Source organism: Solanum verrucosum, unplaced genomic scaffold, assembly GCF_900185275.1.
Source record: "Solanum verrucosum unplaced genomic scaffold, falcon-dt-bn FXZP01000032.1, whole genome shotgun sequence".
Taxonomy (NCBI): domain Eukaryota; kingdom Viridiplantae; phylum Streptophyta; class Magnoliopsida; order Solanales; family Solanaceae; genus Solanum; species Solanum verrucosum.
Window position 1 is genome coordinate 629877 of NW_026020569.1, and position 19234 is coordinate 649110.

The 19234-nt window shown below is 36.7% G+C and overlaps 3 protein-coding genes across 3 annotated transcripts; all 3 read left to right on the forward strand.

Moving 5' to 3' along the window:
- The first annotated feature begins 1988 nt into the window (after positions 1-1988).
- Positions 1989-4676, forward strand: LOC125810814 (cyclin-B1-2-like). Its single transcript, XM_049490303.1, has 4 exons — positions 1989-2203; positions 2277-2377; positions 3232-3329; positions 4431-4676. Exons 1-4 carry the CDS (start codon positions 2078-2080, stop codon positions 4529-4531), a joined length of 426 nt encoding a protein of 141 aa, XP_049346260.1. The 5' UTR covers positions 1989-2077; the 3' UTR covers positions 4532-4676.
- Positions 4677-5243: 567 nt separating this feature from the next.
- Positions 5244-9927, forward strand: LOC125810770 (uncharacterized). The gene is made up of 7 exons (XM_049490259.1): positions 5244-5890; positions 5984-6106; positions 7650-7999; positions 8372-9116; positions 9225-9321; positions 9411-9465; positions 9575-9927. The coding sequence occupies exons 1-7, from the start codon at positions 5410-5412 to the stop codon at positions 9635-9637; spliced, it is 1914 nt and encodes a 637-aa protein (XP_049346216.1). The 5' UTR covers positions 5244-5409; the 3' UTR covers positions 9638-9927.
- Positions 9928-11930: 2003 nt separating this feature from the next.
- LOC125810680 (nuclear matrix constituent protein 1-like) lies at positions 11931-18982 on the forward strand. Its single transcript, XM_049490153.1, has 9 exons — positions 11931-12085; positions 12193-12372; positions 13153-13362; positions 14374-14627; positions 14740-15010; positions 15094-15177; positions 15614-17643; positions 17910-18075; positions 18458-18982. The coding sequence occupies exons 2-9, from the start codon at positions 12193-12195 to the stop codon at positions 18674-18676; spliced, it is 3414 nt and encodes a 1137-aa protein (XP_049346110.1). The 5' UTR covers positions 11931-12085; the 3' UTR covers positions 18677-18982.
- Positions 18983-19234: the final 252 nt, after the last annotated feature.

The following is a 19234-nucleotide window of genomic DNA, read 5'->3' on the forward strand; positions in this document are numbered from 1 at the left end:
TAAAAAAATAGTTTAACTGAAACAAATCCAATTTTGAATACAAACACTGATATATATTGTTATCGCCAACGTATAATACACACAACAAAATAGTAATAACATACTAATTACAGATAGATTAATATAGAAGAATGTAACAAAAAGGGGATGAGATACTAGAACAGAGGGAGGGGATGAGAGATAATTGACAACCAAAGCTTCCACATAACCCTAGACCTTTTAACAATAACTAATTGGGCATGGATCCCATAAAAAACTCTCCAACATTTTACTCGGTCCAATATTATCAACTGGATCAGTCATATTTGCCACGTCTAGGCCATAGTCCCTTATGAAGTCATCATGGATCACAACATTAACCATGTATAAATAATATAATTTTCCACCAAAGGAGGTTCGAATGAACCCCTAAGGTGGCTGATCCAAAGTATGAGAGTCAAATTAATTAAAATTTGTGTGAATTTGAACAAGAATTTTTTGGAATATATTATTTTAAAAATAGAATTTGAATAATTAGTAACTAGGAGAACAATTTAAAATTAATATAGAAAAATATCCAAAATAATAGTTAAGATAAACAAATTAAAATAATATTTTTTTTCACACACTCTTCTTCACCGTGCAAGGATACAGAGGAGTTGTAGGCTCATATCTTATAACTTATCTAGAGAAACACGACATCCAGACTATACTTTTATACCTAGCTACAAGATTCGACCATCATCACTTCTAAAGTTTTCATATAGTGCTTGGATTTGAATTAGAGCTTCTAAAGTTAAAAGATAGCTAGTGTCTAGGATTTAAAGTTTGAAATTTCAATGTAAATTTTGAACTTTTTCAATAATCGAGACAATTTTTACACCTCATTTGGAGGGTCGTTATCTGTTATATTGTATTGCATTTTAAATATAATGTTTAATTTATTGGTACTTAAATTTTATTGTATCGTATTGTTTAAATTTATCGTTAGGTAATGATGAAAAAATCTATTTTATGTAACGATTGAATTGGTGTGATCGCGTCGTTACCTTAATATCTTCTTTTTATTTTGTCTTAATTTATTATTTAATAATCATATTTCATATTTTATCCTACCTTTTCATAGTAACTCTACCATGTACTCTATTTTTCTTTTAAGTTTATCATTCAAATTATTGATGTATGACATTATATATGTTGTGATGGAGGTCAATTCAATTTATCCAAATAGTGTATTCATTAAAACAATATCATACGATACAATACAATACAATTCGATATACTATGAAACGATACGTAACAATCATCCAAACAAAGTGTTAAGTCCTGTGTCCATGATATTCAGAAATTATATATACACGGAAAAATAAAAAAAATATGTTATATATACAATGTAATCTTTTTATTGAGGGGTTCAAGTGAACACTTTGAGCTTAGAGATGACAATGGGGCGGAACGGGTTGAGATTAACCCCAAAAATTTTAAACCACCCTACTCCATCCCGCATAACAATTTCTTTTTAATTTTCAACCAACCCCACCCCTGCCCCCACAAATCCGCCCCGGATAACAATGATCTTATGAATCCACTTTGCTCCATTTTAGTCCATTTAAGATAAATTAACCCTCTCTTACACTAAATACTAGGAGAAAATCTTGTGTATAGTACACGTGAATTATTCATCCATCTACTTTTATTTGTCCAATACATAAAAAATAAATGTTTATTTTTAATTCACAAATCTAATTTTTTCTTTTTACCATATAGCTATACAAATATCCAAATCACAATTCTTCTAGTATTTATTATGAATTTTGTCATAAGGCTATAAAAGAAATCCTGATCACGGCTATGCTTTAAATAACATGTCTAAAAGCCACAATACGTGCAAATAATTGTTCTTAGACACCACGAGAGGTCCAATTACCATAACAAACAATAAGACGGGCCCACAACTAAGAGGCCCAATTACACCATAACAAAAGGCTGTAACCTCAGTCTTGCTCCTCCTTTTCTTGTTCAGAAAGATTTGTTTCCTTGAATTACTCTTACAGAGCAAGAATAAGAAGACAGAAAGAAAGAAAGAAAAAGAAGAGCAATGGAAGATTCAAAGAAGATCGCACACGAAATTGGGGGAGTGAGAAACGATGCGTTTCGATTCGGGCTTCATGGTGTTAAGAGCGACATCGTTGGATCTCATCCTCTCGAGTCTTCTTATCACTCTGTAATCTACTTTCTCCTTACTATTATTGATTCATTTGCCTATACATATTTTCTGATCTCTCATTTGGGTACAGACGAAGGCTAGGCAACAGGAGATGAAGAGGAAGATACTTGCAAATACCTACGGGTCGGCTTTCCCTATGAAGTTAGAGCTCGATCGCCAAATTCTTTCCAGGTTGGTGTTTTTTTGTTACTCTTAGTATTTTATCTCTTAACGCATTGTTAGACTCTAGCTATAGTGTTAGTTTGGTTCGAATTCTGTGGTGAATGTAAGGGTTTTGATTGCGAAACCCCCTTTTTGTGCTTCACTAGGGTTTTATTCCTTTTTGATTGTGGGACTTGAATAGAGCGAAACTAATTTATATGCCTCAATCTCAGCCTTTTGTTTTACGGGCAAATTTATTGAGTTTTCCATGCTCATGGTTTGGGACTCATTTTTCTTTCTTCTTTGGATTTCGAGTCTTCTGGACCCATTAAACTGAATTCCCTTTTTAAGTTGATTTGTGTTATATTATGTTAGGAGTTCTCCCCTTTTGTATAGGTTTGTATAGGCAGAAAAGGATGTTTGGATTATTTGAGAGAGGGAATGAAGGAGGTCAATTTAGTTGCCAAACTGGCAGAGGTTAGTAAATTCACCGATTAAGTCCCATTACTTTGAATATAAATGGGAACTTTCACAGGAAAGGTGGTAAAGCCAAAGGTTTTAAGTGGGAAGATGAGCTAGTTAGGCTAAAAATTGCAAGTGTAAACTTGCTTCGTTTAGAAATAAATAAGGCTTTGATAAAGGCCTCTAGTTTCATCATCCAAGTCCATGAAAATTTCTGTCAGACTAGATGCAGCTCATTAGCAGATTCTCTCCGTAAATTCCTACAGGTAGTTGTTTCTCTCTCTTTTTTGGTGCAACTCTTGAAATTCAACTTTTCTTTTGGGGTTTTGAACAATAGTACTAATGCAGGAGTGTGTCTGTTTGACACAGAATTTGTGGGTCTCCCTTTTTGCTGAATTTCTTTTCCCTTCTAAAATTTGCAGATTTCAGAGGCCACCGGGGGCAATACCATCTTCAATGATTGGGTTAGAATCCCTAACCGGAGGGCTAGAGGACTTTGCTTTTGAGGACTACCTGAATGGTATCGAAATCCTTATGATATACTATCTCATTGAAATTATTTTTAATATGCTGCTAACATAAAAACTTGTCCATTCATGATGAATCCTCATAATACCCCAACATGTTTGGGATTGAGTTGTTGTTGTTGCATGTTGACCATGCTTTTCCATGGAAGATGCCTTTAATTGATATGGCTTTTGTTTGGTTGCCATTAACTCATAAGATATTGGAGCAAGACTGCTTATGGCACGTCTCTAAGGTCTTATAAAACTGTTTCACCTTAAACTGGGCAAGTTTGAACTATCTACTCTCTCTGTATAATTTTATATGACGATCTCAGGCTGGATACTAAATTCTATGACATATAAGTTATAAATGTATATAACCTTTGGAATTCGCTTGAAATATATGTCTTCAACATGCTTATATCATTCCAATAGAAGCATATCAGTAAAGGATAGGAGGAGTGTCAAAATTAAAGAGCGTGTAGAGAAATGTGTCTATATTTGGAATGGACGAAAAAGAAAAGAATGTCATATAATATAAGAACATATGGAGTAGGTAATTCTCATATACAAAGAAATTTATTCTCGTTTTTCTCTGAACTAATCCAAGGTAAGAGATGCTTCTCTGGAAGTAGAGAGTAGACAACCTGCTTAGCCTGATTAGACCTGATCTACTGCTTAATTGAGATAATTTGACATCAAATGGATGCCAGCTGATTCCATTGTAAATAATGTATTAACTTGTGCCAAACAATTCCTCCCACTTCCTGGAACTAGTTGATGCTAAATGTAAAATTTCCATGGTTTTCACTAAGTTCTTCAGTGCATAAGAGTACTAGTTTTCCTTCTAATGCCATCTCAGTTGATAGCTTTAGTTTTTGGGTGTTACTTTCCATATGTTTCTTATTCCAATTGACTGCTGGCAGTAGGTTCTGCTTCTAACCAGCTGTGTTGTGGAGTTTCCGGAGATATCTTTGAGATGTTGGTGAGGAAGGGGGGGTTGCTGTTGCATGCCATTGGTTTTTTTTGACTTGACTTTCATTTTTGAGTATGTCTGTATAAATGTATATACTTGTGGTTTTAACTTGGTACGTGTTTCTTGATGCTTCTTACAGATCCTAAGGAATCTGAGAGCTTTCGTCCAGTTGACATGCATCATGGCGTGGAAGTTCGCCTTGGGCTTTCTAAGGGACCTGTGTGTCCCAGTTTCATTTGAATCCTTTGCAATTGATTGAGAAACTGTTACTTGTAATGCTGCTGCTGCTGTGTACTTGTCGTCTCCTATAAACCTTGTGTCTTGGGTATTTTTAATATCAGCTGGATTTGGAAACACGTAATTAATGTTGTTTTTACCTTTTCTATTTTCTTCCAATTCTTTCTTTCTTACTTTTTATTTCTTTATCTTCTGCTAATCCGAACACCAGTACCAGCTCCAACTCAACTCCTTCCTTATCTTTTCATGTTTGATTGGATCACTAAGTATTGATCCCATCTCCTTCCTAATAACTTACGTGAACCTGGTATTTATGCCAATCGTATGTACATCTTTAGGGTAAAAGGAAGCCAAATTGCCATAGAGAAGGAAACGACGAAGAGAGAAACACTAATAGCCAAAAGATCAAAGACCAATCATGATTTTTATAAAGCACATTCGAAGTATAACAAAATGAACAAACAAAAACATATCTATTACATTGATTAGTTTTCAGCGTAAGATTATCAATTGACTTCAGTCCAACAAGAGTAGTTTCGCCTTTGCTCACATATAGGATTGCAATGAACAAGTGATAGGAATCTTAACATGTAATTAGGACAAATGAAGTAAGAATTTATTAATGAATCAATATTTTCTATTTATCGAACACATTGCACCTGCACACAGCATCCACCATTAAAAAAAAGGAAAGGGGAAAAAATAAATAGTAAAAGTTACGCCGTTTTAACACTCTGCTGCCAATTCCCAGCTGAAAGCAGCACTGTAAAACTCACGCAGCGCACAAACCCTGCCAACCTGAAACCCCCATCTCTGATTCTATTCTATCCCCTTAACTAAACCCTAGATTTCTTCTTTCTTCCATCGCCATCCTCTCCCCCATGGATTCTCGCCGTGTTCCTCGAACTGTGAGCGACCCTAAGGTTCGTCAAGTCGGGTTCTTCGCTCCACCCGACCGGTCCCAATCGGGTCCATTCATCCCATTTTCCTCTTCCCCTCCCGTTTCCGATCTATCCCCTTCCGGTAACTCTCTTTCCCCTGTTATGATCCCTCCTCCTCGTCACCTCTCCGTCGACGTATCCCTACCCCGTCCCGGTAATCTTTATCCGGCACCCTTGTCCCCTCTCCGACGTGATTCTATCCCAGTCGGAAGCTACAATCCATCTGAATTCTCTTCTCCTACTACCACTAACTTACCTGATGATACCTCCTCTCCTGGATGGCATCGCAGGGGGAGTTCTGGTAAATTTGCTACTTCTCTTCCCTCTGCAGGATTTGAGTTGCCTGCTGCCAAGCAGAACAGCTTTACTGCCTCTAGATTGACTACAGTCTCCAACGTGAATGCGCCTTTGGGATTATCAGGTTTCTCCTCTGTCCTGTATGTCAATACTACTAACTTTTTTTTTCTCTCTCATATTGCTATCATTGATAAATTTATCTATGTTTTGAATTTAGATAAGGATGGGGAAGTGCAAAAGGAACGAACTGCAAGTTCAAAGCCATTGAAAGAGAAAACAACCAAGGCTGAGAGGCGTGCTCTCCAGGAGGCTCAAAGAGCTGCAAAAGCTGCTGCTAAAGGTTGATATTTCCAGATTAGATTTCTTGGTATCTTTTTGTGTTTTTTTCTTGATATGCTTTCTTTTTCCTCAATGAATTGCTACAAGTTGTGTTTCTCTGTTATGTACCAAAAAAAGAGAGAAGATTTTATAAGGTTCCTCTCTGTTTAAAGTGGACTATGGTGTTGTTATTTGTCTTATAAATGAATAAGCCATGGTTATATTCTGTGTAGAGGCCAATTATTTGAATTAGGGGATCTTAGTCCTTCGTGAATATATTGGTCCGTTTACATGTCAGCACACGTTGTAATTCGAACTAATTGGTTTTAAGAAATTTACAGTTTATATCCTTGGAGAGAGGATCATTTGATTAACCTTTTGTTAATCAATGCCTTTTCTTTTCAATCTATTAAATATGAGTATTTCCTTGTCGGAACATATGATATTTTTGGGAAATGTAAAGCTGCTAGCCTGGTGCCATTTGGCCGAGAAATATCTAGAGTAAATCTATACAGGTTTGTCTTTCAGAGTATAGACAAAGCCCTGCAAATTTAAGTATCTTCCTTATGTTCGTTTATGGGGGATTAAAATGGCTGTAACAGCTAAAAGCTGTTGTTTTGCATTGATATTGATGATTCTATACTATTTCTCTACCTGCAGTGTAGTGCCAGAAAGCTGGCTTTTTTTGGTATCGCTTTGTTGCTTGACACTTCTTGGAATGCCAGATTTATATACGTTAAAAAAGTGAACTATTTGGTAGGGCTGTCATCTGAATATTTTTGGATCTACTGCTTGAAGAATGTATTATTTCCATGTAGTTGCAGCCATGTGAATTTTGTTTTCCTTGTGCTATTTCACATTTGTCATATTATCAAATACAATTATGTTTTTTTTTTTGTAAAAGAAAGCATTTCGAGCTAGGGGGCAGTTGAAAAACAGATGTTGGGACAGCTGACCTCGTTGCTGTGGTTTCTGCATTGGGACTTTAGGAGTTGATGGAAATTTCTCTGCTTAAATTGGACATATCATAGTTCATACTCCCTCATCTTGCTTTTGGGTGGACAGTATGGTGGTTTCTGTGTTCCGTACAGACTAAATTTACTTCTGAATAGATAAACCATGATGTTAATGCATTAAAGAGAAATGTATTTAGTGTGGGTCTTGGACATTTCTTTCCATGTGAATAGACAGTTGGCTTCATTTAGTGGTTAAGGAAGATTGTATCCTCACCAGTTTGTTACAGTACGGCACCTCTATGTACTGCTCTCCACAATCTTGATATTCTATGACATCCAAACTCTCTTTTGGCATTTCTATGTGCCTTTGCTCTGCCTACTGCATAGCATCCTCACTTGTCATTATTGATTTTCCTTGCAGAATTTCTTATCTTATTAGGATTTGATTCTTTAAAGTTGAAAATCATTCTTATTGGGGATATGTTGTGTATCTAAAGTATTACTGCAGGGAAAACGTTTTTGCTTTGTTCTTTGATTCATATTGAGTATTGTATCCTTTCTACAGAATCATAAAATTTATTAAGGGTTGTCATGATGATTATATGCCAGGTGAAGGAACTAAGACCACCACTGCTGCTTCTGAAAATTTAAACCCAGTAAAGATTGCCAAGGGCACTTTACAAAAGAAAGAAAGCCCTCCTGTTGCAGCTCCTGAAAAAAAGGGCAGTGATCGTGCTACAGATAAAGATAGGAAAAAAGATGTTCCTCATCCACGGATGCAATTTGATGATAAGAGTCGTGTGGAGAAGGCAAAGAAGCGCTCAGTAGTGAAGCAAACTGAAGCCAAAAACAGGGTTGAACTTTTTAGGCATTTGCCTCAGTATGAACATGGAACAAGACTTCCCGAGCTTGAATCAAAATTCTTCCAGCTAGATCCAGTTCATCCTGCTGTTTTTAAGGTATACCCTGAACTTATTATTTTTCTTGTTCCATCTATTTTTTCCTCTTTCTAGTTTGGGTTTGGAGGAAGGTGTTTTTGACTCATTGTTGATGTTATGTTGCTTAACGTTAGTCCCCCACCCCATCCCCACCCCACAAAACACACACAAAAAAAGGGGGAGTCATGGTCAATTATGGACTTTGACCATCTTTGTTAAATGTGGAAAATGTAATTAGAACAGTGTAGCTCCAGGACTCCTGAAGAATCAAGGAGAGCTGCAAGAGCTTCTTTCTAATTTGCTACAAGGGTATATGGGTGACTAGGAGCTAGTATCCTGCTAGTACTTCAAAAATTCTTGCATTGAGATCTTGTATTTTCTACTTGGTATTAGGTTGGACTTAGATATTTGGCTGGAGATATTTCTGGTGGGAATGCCCGCTGTATTGCTATGCTTCAAGCTTTCCAAGAGTCCATCAAAGACTACTCAACTCCCCCGGAGAAAGTTCTTATAAGAGACTTGACTGCAAAAGTTAATTGTTATGTTTCATTTTTGATCGAGTGCAGGCCCCTCTCAATCAGCATGGGGAATGCTATTAGGTTCCTTAAAACTAGGATTGCGAAATTGCCTTTGACTTTGTCAGAGTCAGAAGCTAAAACCACTCTTGTGACAGATATTGATCACTTCATAAGTGAAAAGATAATACTTGCAGACAAGGTAATAGTCAAGCATGCAGTAACTAAAATAAGGGATGGTGACGTTCTTCTCACTTATGGATCCTCCTCTGCTGTTGAAATGATTCTGTTACATGCTCATGAGCTTGGCAAGGATTTCCGTGTCGTAGTAGTTGACTCACGTCCAAAGCTTGAAGGGAGATTACTACTTCGTCGGTTGGTGGGGAAGGGTGTTAAGTGTACATACACTCATATAAATGCCATTTCTTATATCATGCATGAAGTTACAAGAGTACTTTTGGGTGCTTCATCAGTTTTGTCCAATGGAACTGTCTATTCAAGGGTTGGAACAGCCAGCGTTGCTATGGTTGCTCATTCATTCCGAGTTCCTGTCTTGATATGTTGTGAAGCGTATAAATTTCATGAAAGGGTTCAACTTGACTCGATTTGCTCTAATGAACTTGGTATGGGTCCCAGCCTCACCCGCTGTTCCATTGTTATTTTTTTATGCTTATAGCTTTCTTCAGGGATGGCAGCCTGTGTCTTACTAGCTCAGTCATGTGTCTGTACAGGTGATCCAGAAAGTATAGCTAAGGTTCCTGGTAGGATGGAAATTAACCACTTGGATGGGTGGGCTAACAGTGATAATCTTCAACTTTTGAATCTGATGTAAGTATCATTATGTCAGAGATGATATATTCGGTTTTCGCTAACCAGTCAAGTTCTTAGAGCTTACTTCTTATTTCCAACCCTTACAGTTACGATGCAACACCTTCAGATTATGTATCAATGATAATTACAGATTATGGCATGGTAAGTAATCAACGGTTTTGTTTATATCATTTCCTACCCTATATGGTTGCTGATGTAATTACCTAAACGAGCATCTAGTATAACTTGGAGTTTATCTCAATATATGCAGATCCCTCCAACAAGTGTTCCTGTAATAGTTCGCGAGTATCGCAGAGAATATTTATGGACATGAAAGGAACACAACTAAAATCTGCAAAGATCTGATAGTTGCCTCAAGAAAAGCAAAGGGACATGGGTTCTGACTACACTATGCACAAGTTTTTCGTCCCATCCTGCTATGTGCGTCTCAAAGATATAGATAGGGACATGGGTTCTGACTACCTTTGCGTAACATCTGTTAATTTATCTTCGGTTCATTTTTGTGATAATGATTTTGAGTTATGTGCCTCAGGTTTTGGGTTCTCTATTTTTAGCTGACCCCATGAAGAGTGCGATTTCTCCGCCTCTCAGGGCAATTTTTGGAAATGTAATCTCTCGATGGCAACAGATTTGTGAAATTGTGATGTTGATTTTCTTATGAATAACAAATTCGTTAAGTGAGTCACCTTCCACCTCTCCATCATGTTTCTGTCTGGTTTAGATTTAATTCTTATTTTGTGAGCGAATAACATGATTTTGTTATTACTCTAGTAGGATGCTTGATCTTTATGTTTCTGATAGAAAATGAGGAACTTGATATACTTGTCCAGTAAATCTACTAGACAAGGTTTATTTAAAGATGTTCTTCACTTTGAATAATGTCATTTTATGATTAACAAACGCAATTGATTTAGGACATAAAACTATTGGTGTTACCCCCTTGTGGATGTAACTTGCAATGCTTATGAGAGTCGGGGTTTCAAAAAGAAGAAAATGACTACTTTTCTTGAGGAAACAGAGGCCCTAGAAATTACGATGTGACATTCAATTCCAAACTAGACAAATGGTGAAATTAGTGTCAAGGATAGGACAGAAGGCAATCAGTTGCATCATAGAAAATGAACTTTAGATTCGTTCTTTGAAAGGCTATTAGACAAAGAAATTAAAAAGAAAAGAAAAGGGAAAGATTCATTAGTGGACACAAAACAATCACTATCACATCTTTGTTAATGATGAAATTACTTTGGCTAATACGTTTTAAAATATTTCCCCCCTTGATCCGTACGACGATGAGAATCCAAAGTAATTCCCGCGAGAGCCTGTATGAGTAAAACAAGAAGATTTAAATATTGCATTAAAAAGTCTGCCGTAATTAGTAAGCAAGTTAATTAATTACTCCATATGCTCGACACGATCTCCTAATAACAAATGGTCATGCTTTTATATTTTGATTTTTGAGCAGATAAATATAAAAATATCATTTTTCTCCCCTTGAATTTCAACATTCCAAATTTATAACAAAGTATAAATTGATAACCGAGTGTAGGGATTGTTTTTATATACTCCATATATATTTGGTTGAGAAAAACAGTGGAATAATAGTCCATACATCACAGTCGCTATTTATATTTTAATATCATAATTTCTACTTCTAGAATATTAAAAAAGGATAATAATTTGTTATGACACATTTGAAATTATAAAATTAATTCCAAATTTTTTATAATCATACGAATATGATGACTTATTTTAAAATGATAAATTTCGAAGTCTCTTGTTGTCTTTTTTTTCTTCTTACTAAAACTCAATGTTAGATCAAATTAAATCACTTGAATGAGTGAAAGTCAATATTTTTCAAGTAAAATTGACCAATAATGGATAATGCAACTGTTTTTCCAGAAAGAAATGAGTTAAAGTCACCAATTCCAATGCCTCGACACCGTGGCATTCCTATGCAGCATATTCCCATTAGCACGCCAAATTCTTCTCTATTTTTATAAATAAAACCCTTGGATCCCTTCCTATTTACTCCTTCACCCCCCCTCTAAACCAACTCATAATAGAACTTATAATACTCCCCCCTTTCATTTTTTAATTTCATCTTTACTATAAATAATTAATCCATAATACTTGTCATTTTATAAAATTAATGTCTAAATTACAATATTTTCCTATTATACTCTTGATAGTTAATTAACCTTGAAAATAAATATTTAACCAACATAGAAAAACTAAGTAAATAATTCATGTTCATTGGTCAAATTAATTAATTAAAATATATTAATTCATATTCATTGATTGAAAACTTAACTCCCAAAAAAATTAATTAAAGATAAAATAATAAATTTACATAATTTCTTAATACTCGTAAAATTTAAAATAATGACATATAAATAGAAACGAAACCAAGCTAAACTCTCAAAAAGCAAAACATCACTTTTGATACCTTAGGCCTAAGCCAATTCTTAACGGTGCCCTTAACTATTAGTAACTATTTATGATTGGAGGGCAATTGCGTCACTACAACGCGAAACACACTTTGGAGCTATCAATTTCCGGAAAAGACCCCTGTTAACGGTTATAAATACCGGGCGAGGAAGGTCGAAATGGTAAAAGCACATAGCCGAATCACTGTCTGGCGTGGGATCAGTACATAAATAGATAAAAAAACAAAAAGTAGTGAGGTAATTGTGAAAAAGCGAGGGAGCCGGAGGAGCCTCTTGTAAATTAGGAAATTCTCCGGCGAGGGTTTCAAATTCCGGTATCAGATTAACGGTTTTGCTATTTCTTGATTTTCCTATCATTCTTCTTGCCGAAGGTAGTAAATCTGTGATTTTCTGAATTTCTTGAGTTCTTGGAATCTTCCAGATGTCTACGCCGCCGAGGAAATCTTGGACCGGGTGGTCGCTGTCACCAAGAACCGAACCTGTTGACAAGGGCAAAGGCATCGCCTTCACGGGTACTGCTCAGAAAAGATTGACGAGCCAAGATTACGGAAATATGGATCAAGAAGCGCTAATTGAGAAGGTCTCCAAGCTCGAAAATGAGGTTAGGAAACTTAAGTATCTGTTGTTATTTGGAAACTTGTGGGTTAAGTTTAGTAACAATAATATTAGTAACCCAACTTTGCACTTTTATATGCCTATTGTTTCCACCCCTAATTGGATAATTACAAATTTAATTTACACTCATATGTGAAGCTGATGTAAAATAGGAAATCCACCCTTAGATTAGATGTTAGATGTAGGATTTCTGATCTTGGGGCTCTTCTTTTGTGTGTCAATTTGTCAAGTTAAGTAGTGATTTTCTATTTATAACTTTTGTACTTATAAAGAGAGAGCTTTGTAGTAATGTTAATGTTGTTTATCAACCTATTATTGCCCTCACCTTATTTCCTCACTTGTGGGATTACACTAAGTGTGTTGTTGTTGTTCTATTGCGCTCACATTATTGATGCTTTAATGTTTTTGGATTGTTATGTATCGTTTGATGTTATGTTTGTGAATGGAAAATCTCATTTTAGGCTGTGTTTGTTTTCCATTTTACCCTAACTTGCCTGCACCCCTCAACCCGCACAACCCGCTAAAAGGAGAATAAATTAAGAAGCTGTGGTTGGGCCATAGACAAAAGATAGAAAGTGCAAATGCTCACAATAATATGCCGAAGCCACTTGCAGGGTAGAAAGAAGAGTTATTGCTTTTTTTTTTTGTTTGGGGTTTTATGTTATTTTTTCTCAATATATCAGCTTCACAGTTGGTATATTTACAATGGGCGTTCAATCATGTCGACAAAGTTGTTTACTGCAACACTGCTTTATTTCTTCTGCAGCTTTTTGACTACCAATACAATATGGGTCTTCTCCTGCTTGAGAAGAAGGAATGGTCTTCTAAGTTTGAAGAAATCAAGCAAGCCTTAGAAGAATTAAATGAGGCCTATAGAAGGGAACAAGCATCTCATTTAATTGCTATATCTGAAGTGGAGAAACGGGAAGAGAATTTAAGGAAGGCGCTTGGAGTCGAGAAGCAATTTGCGCGAGAGGTACAAGTTCTACTTCTTTATTAAGCATTCATAGGTTTTAACATTCATTGTTCTTCGAAGAAATCGGCAACTCATGCCCGATCTTTCAGATCCATTTTCCAGTTCAGAAAAATAAATTGGTGACTCTAACTTGATTACTTACTGTGTTTATTGCTCTGGTACATTTCATCAGGAAAGCCAAAACCTGTTTCCTTTAGACAAGTAGGTATATCATTCATGATGCATTTCATCCTATGTGCTATTTAGAACGTTGCCAGTACTTGTTTCTAAGGACTAAGTAATCAGTGATTTAGTAGTATAGGGTATTAACACAACAACAATTTATAGCATGCGTTATAATTTACAATTTCAGGATAATAATAATAATGATACTATTATTATTATTATTATCATTATTATTATACTAAACTAACAATGTACAGTTTTTGAGACCATGTAATTATTGGCAGACATAATCTGCACTTCTGGTAAGAGCTATCAGATGTTTATATGGGATGTTATCTCACAATTCTGGCACCTGTTATATCAATTTTTATTTTAACCTATAATGATTTTAGTGCATATAAATCCATGTTGGTATTCTTTAAAGTAACAAAATTATAACAGTCCAGATTGACTTGTATGCTTGGCTTCTAGTTGTAGTGGCTGATTTTATTGATAACATGCATTTTATATGTTGAACTTGCGCAAAATTCCGGCTTTCATTTCCTTATAAATTACAAATTTTTAATGAATTATTTAAATGGCTTCCTCCATGTTATTCTTAGATAATAGCTATCTAGCAAGGTTCTGTCTATTGAAGTTCTTCGTGTTGTGATGACTGTTAGTTTTGGTGACTAATGTGATGACGCGCAACATCATCATGTCACTTAGGTGCCATGTGGCATAAAGTTGTCAATGTGGAAGGCTTACATAGGAAGAAGTCGAGATATATGGAGATCTCCCTTAGAATTCCATGGATTTGCATGGAGGGTATGTGCACTAACAACTATAATTATTGGTTTGATGCAGCTAGAGAAAGAGTTGCGTGAGATGCGCTCGGAGTATGCGGAGACCAAATATACCGCTGATTCAAAATTGGCAGAGGCAAATGCACTGGCTACTAGTGTTGAAGAGAAATCATTAGAGGTAGAAGCAAAGTTGCGTGCAGCTGATGCCAAGCTTGCTGAGGTGAACAGAAAGAGCTCTGAAATTGAGAGGAAACTTAATGCAGTCTATGCCCAAGAAAATTCACTTCAAAGAGAACGGTCATCTTTCAATGCAGAGTATGCTATTGGCTATCTATGAGACTTTCTTATCCCATATTTCACCTCTAATTTGTTCCCATTTAAATTCACAGTTGCTTGATAGTGATGCTCTTTTCTCTTGTTGTGTCAGGCGTGAAGCTTATGAGACTAATTTATCCAGACAAAGAGAGGACTTACAAGAATGGGAAAGAAAACTACAGGCAGCAGAGGAGAAGTTGGCTGATGGCCGAAGATTGCTTAACCAAAGAGAGCAGCGAGCCAATGACACTGATAGAATTTTGAGGCAAAAGCAGAATGACCTTGAAGATGAGCAGAGGAAAATTGTCACCGCTAACTCAGTTTTGAGGAAGAAAGAAGATGATATGAGCAGCCAGATAGAAGATCTTACTCACAAGGAGAAGGCAAGTTTCCTTTGAATTCTTCACGTGCCTAGCTGCAAAAGTGTAGTATGATATTTACCTTACAAGTTTTCCACTTGATACAGGAACTTGAAGATGCAAGAAAGAGTCTGGAGATAAAAGAGAGGGAGTTGCTCGATCTACAGGAGAAACTGAATATTAAAGAGAGAGTGAGTTCCTTTGTCCTTTCCTTTTCTGGGTTTGTCTAGTACGGATGGTTGAAAGTTAAGGCATTATTGATGAACGTGGCCTCTGTTATCTTGAGTTCACTTTTGTCTGGCAATTATTTATTACGACGAAGCCATCAATCCTAGAAATTTTATCAGTAATTATCTTCTTTTTTTTTCTTGAAATTTTTGGAGAGGAAATTTAGCAAATTGTTTTTGTTGAAAATTTTCCTTTGAACCTGTTCCAATTCTTTGAGTTGCCCTTTAAAAGCTTCCTCTGCCTTACGTTTTCTGTGGTTCAGTTTTCTAGTTTTCCTCCATCTTCCACCCTCCGAGTCTTTTGAGGAAGAGAGTAACTTGAAAAAGAAAAGTCAAGTATCTAAGATACCATTAAAGTTTGACATTTACCTTAAGACTTGTCCTTTCTAATTGTAAACAGGATGGTATTCAAAATCTAATGGATGAACAGCGAAGTGTCCTGCATTCCAAGGAAGAGGAATTTGAATTGGAACTGAGGCAGAGGCGGGCATCATTGGATGAGGAACTGAAAGGTAAGGTGCTTGAACTGGAGAAAAAGGAAGCTGAAGTTAATCACATGGAAGAGAAGATTAAGAAACGAGAACAGGCCGTCGAAAAGAAAATGGAAAAAGTAAAGGAGAAGGAGAAGGATCATGAGTTGAAGTTAAAAGCACTGAAGGAAAAGGAGAAATCTTTGAAAAATGAGGAAAAGTTTTTGGGAACTGAAAGGAAGCAACTAGATTCTGAGAAGGAGAATTTGCTAGCTCTGAAGGTTGAGCTTGAGAATGTAAGAGCTGAGCTTGAAAAGCAACAGATCAAGATTAGTGAGGATACAGAACAACTTAAAATAACTGAAGATGAGAGAATGGAATATGCTCGCCTACAATCGGAACTGAAGCAGGAGATAGACAAGTGTAGACTCCTCCGAGAAGATCTATTGAAGGAAGCTGAAGATTTGAAGCAGGAAAAAGAAAGGTTTGAGAGAGAATGGGAAGAACTAGATGAGAAAAGATCTGAGATCAAGATAAACTTGCAGGAACTTAATGAACAGAGAGCGAATTTCGAAAAACTGAAGCGCACTGAAGAGGAAAGGATAAGCAAGGAGAAGCTGGAAACAGAAAATTATGTCCAGAGGGAGTTGGAAGCCCTTAGAGTGGCAAGAGAAGCATTTGAAGCTACCATGGATCATGAGAAGTCAATATTAGCCGAGGAAACTCAAAATGAGAAAAGCCAAATGCTTCATGCTTATGAACAGCAGAAAAGGGAACTTGAAAGTGATATGCAGAGGAAGCAGGAGGAAATGGAGTCTGCACTGCATGCACAAGAGAAACTCTTTGAGGAAGAGAGGCAGAAGGAGCTCAGCAATATTGAATATTTAAAGGAAATCACCCATAGAGAAATGGAAGAGATGAAATTAGAAAGAGTCAGTCTGGAGAAAGAAAAACAGGAAATTTCTGCTAACAAGGGGATTCTTGAAGTACAACAGTTGGAAATGAAAAAGGATATTGATGTGCTTGTTGGCTTAAGCAGGAAGTTGAAGGATCAGAGGTTAGCTTACATTAAGGAAAGGGACAGGTTTATTGATTTTGTCAAGCAGCAGAAGAGCTGCAGCTCTTGTGGAGAAGGAATTCATGTAATTGAGTTTTATGACCTTCAAGCTCTAGCTGAAGCAGAGACTTTTGAGGCTCCTCCTCTGCCAAGTGTTGCACAGGAATATTTGAAGGATGGTCTACAAGGATCTCCGGGAAGGGCTAGCGATGAGCTGTCCCCTGGAGCTCTTAATACAGGATCCATGGTTTCTGCTGGAACCATGTCCTGGCTTCGAAAATGTACATCCAAGATTCTCAAATTCTCACCAAGCAAAAACATTGGAAATGCTGCTTCTGATTGTCTGATTGATGAATCTTCTCTGTCACAGAAGTGTGCAGGCATATCACCAAATAAAGAATCAAACAAAGGAAATCCAATGGATCTGTCTGTTTCCATGAATGTTCTTGATGATCAGAGGGTTCAACAGGATGATGGCGTTAGAGAGGTCAAAGTTGGCCAAGACAATGTAGAAGACTCTCATCATTCAGACATGAAAGCTGGCAAGCGCAGAACTGTCAAGAAAGGGCGTGGTAGAACTAGTAAAACAGAAAAAGCTGCAAATACAAGGACAGTTCTTGGAAAAATTCCTAAAGAGGGTGAGAATATCACCAATGGAAGTTTGGAGACTTCAGATAATATGAACGAGGAGAGCCAGAGAGGATCTGGTCTTTTGGGTGGAGCACCGAGAAATGCCAGAAAGCGTAGTCATACATCACAGGGAACAGCTAGTGAGATTGATGGCAATAATAGTGAAGGACAGTCGGATAGTGTAGCCAGCATTCGTGGGAAGAGGAGACAACAGGCTGCCCCTAGTGTGCAGGCTCATGCCGAAAGAAGATACAATCTGCGCCGACCTAGAAGGTACGTTGTTTGAATGCCTTCTTAATAATGCATAGACTTGTTCTACCGACACACCTAAAAAGATTTGCAATGTGAAGTAGGACCTTAGGACATTGCAGAACTTTTCTTGAGAATCACATGGAAAATTTTCATCCCTCCACCCCCCTCGAAATATATATATATATATGTTGACCAAGCATTATGAGCCACTGTTATTCACATGCTCAAGAGACAATTTTATTTAGGATAATTCATGGTAGTTGACTTGCACATTCTTTTGTTCTCAGTGCTGCACCAGCAACATCCAACGGATCTTTGCCAGACCCAGTCTCAGAATCTCAGGAAGAGAATCGGAACTCTAAAGCTTCCCTGCAAACTCCTCAGGTGAACAACAGTGAAGATGTAAAAGCTAGAAATTTCGTCATTGGTCATCCCACGGTAGCTGAGAGCCCTGTTAGTACTCTTTTCCATCTGTTATACACAATTTCATAAACATACTCAAACTTGTTGGAATATGTTTCAGAAGTTCTTTATACTTGAGCTACTTTTGTGTGGTATGCCCATATTTTATTCTCTTTTATTCCTTGGAACACCTCGTTCCACTGGATTTTACTACAGTTTTCTTTTGAAAAGGTAAAAAATATTATTTACAAAAGCAGCATTAAGTGCTGCAACCCTCTGCAGAGGGTGAGCAAATTCGTACGACAATTTCATGTTTGAAAAACTAGTGTAGCAGCATTAGGTGGTGCTGTTATAGACTGGTAGTTTCATCAATGTGATATATGTTTTTTTGTAACCAGCTGTTAATTAACATTTATTATATTTCTCTTGCCAGTTGAATGATGCAGTGGACAATCAGGAAAGCAGTGCTAACATGGCAAATGAGTTGTTGGATGATACAGGTTTGAGTGAAGAGGTGAATGAAACACCAAAACGACCTTCAGCTTACAGAGATGAGGAAGGGTCTGATGACAGTGATGATGAGGAGGAAGAGATAGAACATCCCGGTGAAGTCTCTGTAGGGAAGAAGATTTGGACTTTCATCACGACATAGTGGAGACCTAAATAACTGTAGATTGTGGTCGTGCATTGGAGGTAGCTCTAGGAATCTTGATTGGTATTTTGTTTCTCTTGCTACTTGTAGAGTAATTTGATGATTTTAGAGTAATGTGCAGTGGTGTGTATCCTTAAAGTTTAGTCAACAGAAATCAGTTTAGGGTCGGAAATTTGATTGTTCATATAATGTTGGTCCAACTCTGGGTGCATGCATATTGGTTTAACAATTTTTAGTATCCATATGCTTGCTGTCCCTAAGTTGACCATTGCAGCTGTAACACTAGAGTGTGCTTCTCTCCTGTATTTGATTTTGATCCTCCTTGTAGGTGAAATTGTGGACGACTGTGTAATTAGACTTGCGTACATATCTGAGATGCTATTTTCTATGTTTTGTTACTAGAGAAATGCTTTTCATGGTAAGAAGAAAAGTGGCTTCTCACTTGTGGTTAGATTCGTTACCACTATCTTAACTTTTAGTTTCATTACATTTTCTCTTCAATTTTCAAATAATAAATAAGTTTTTATCGAACACACTGATTTGCAAATAGTAAACACC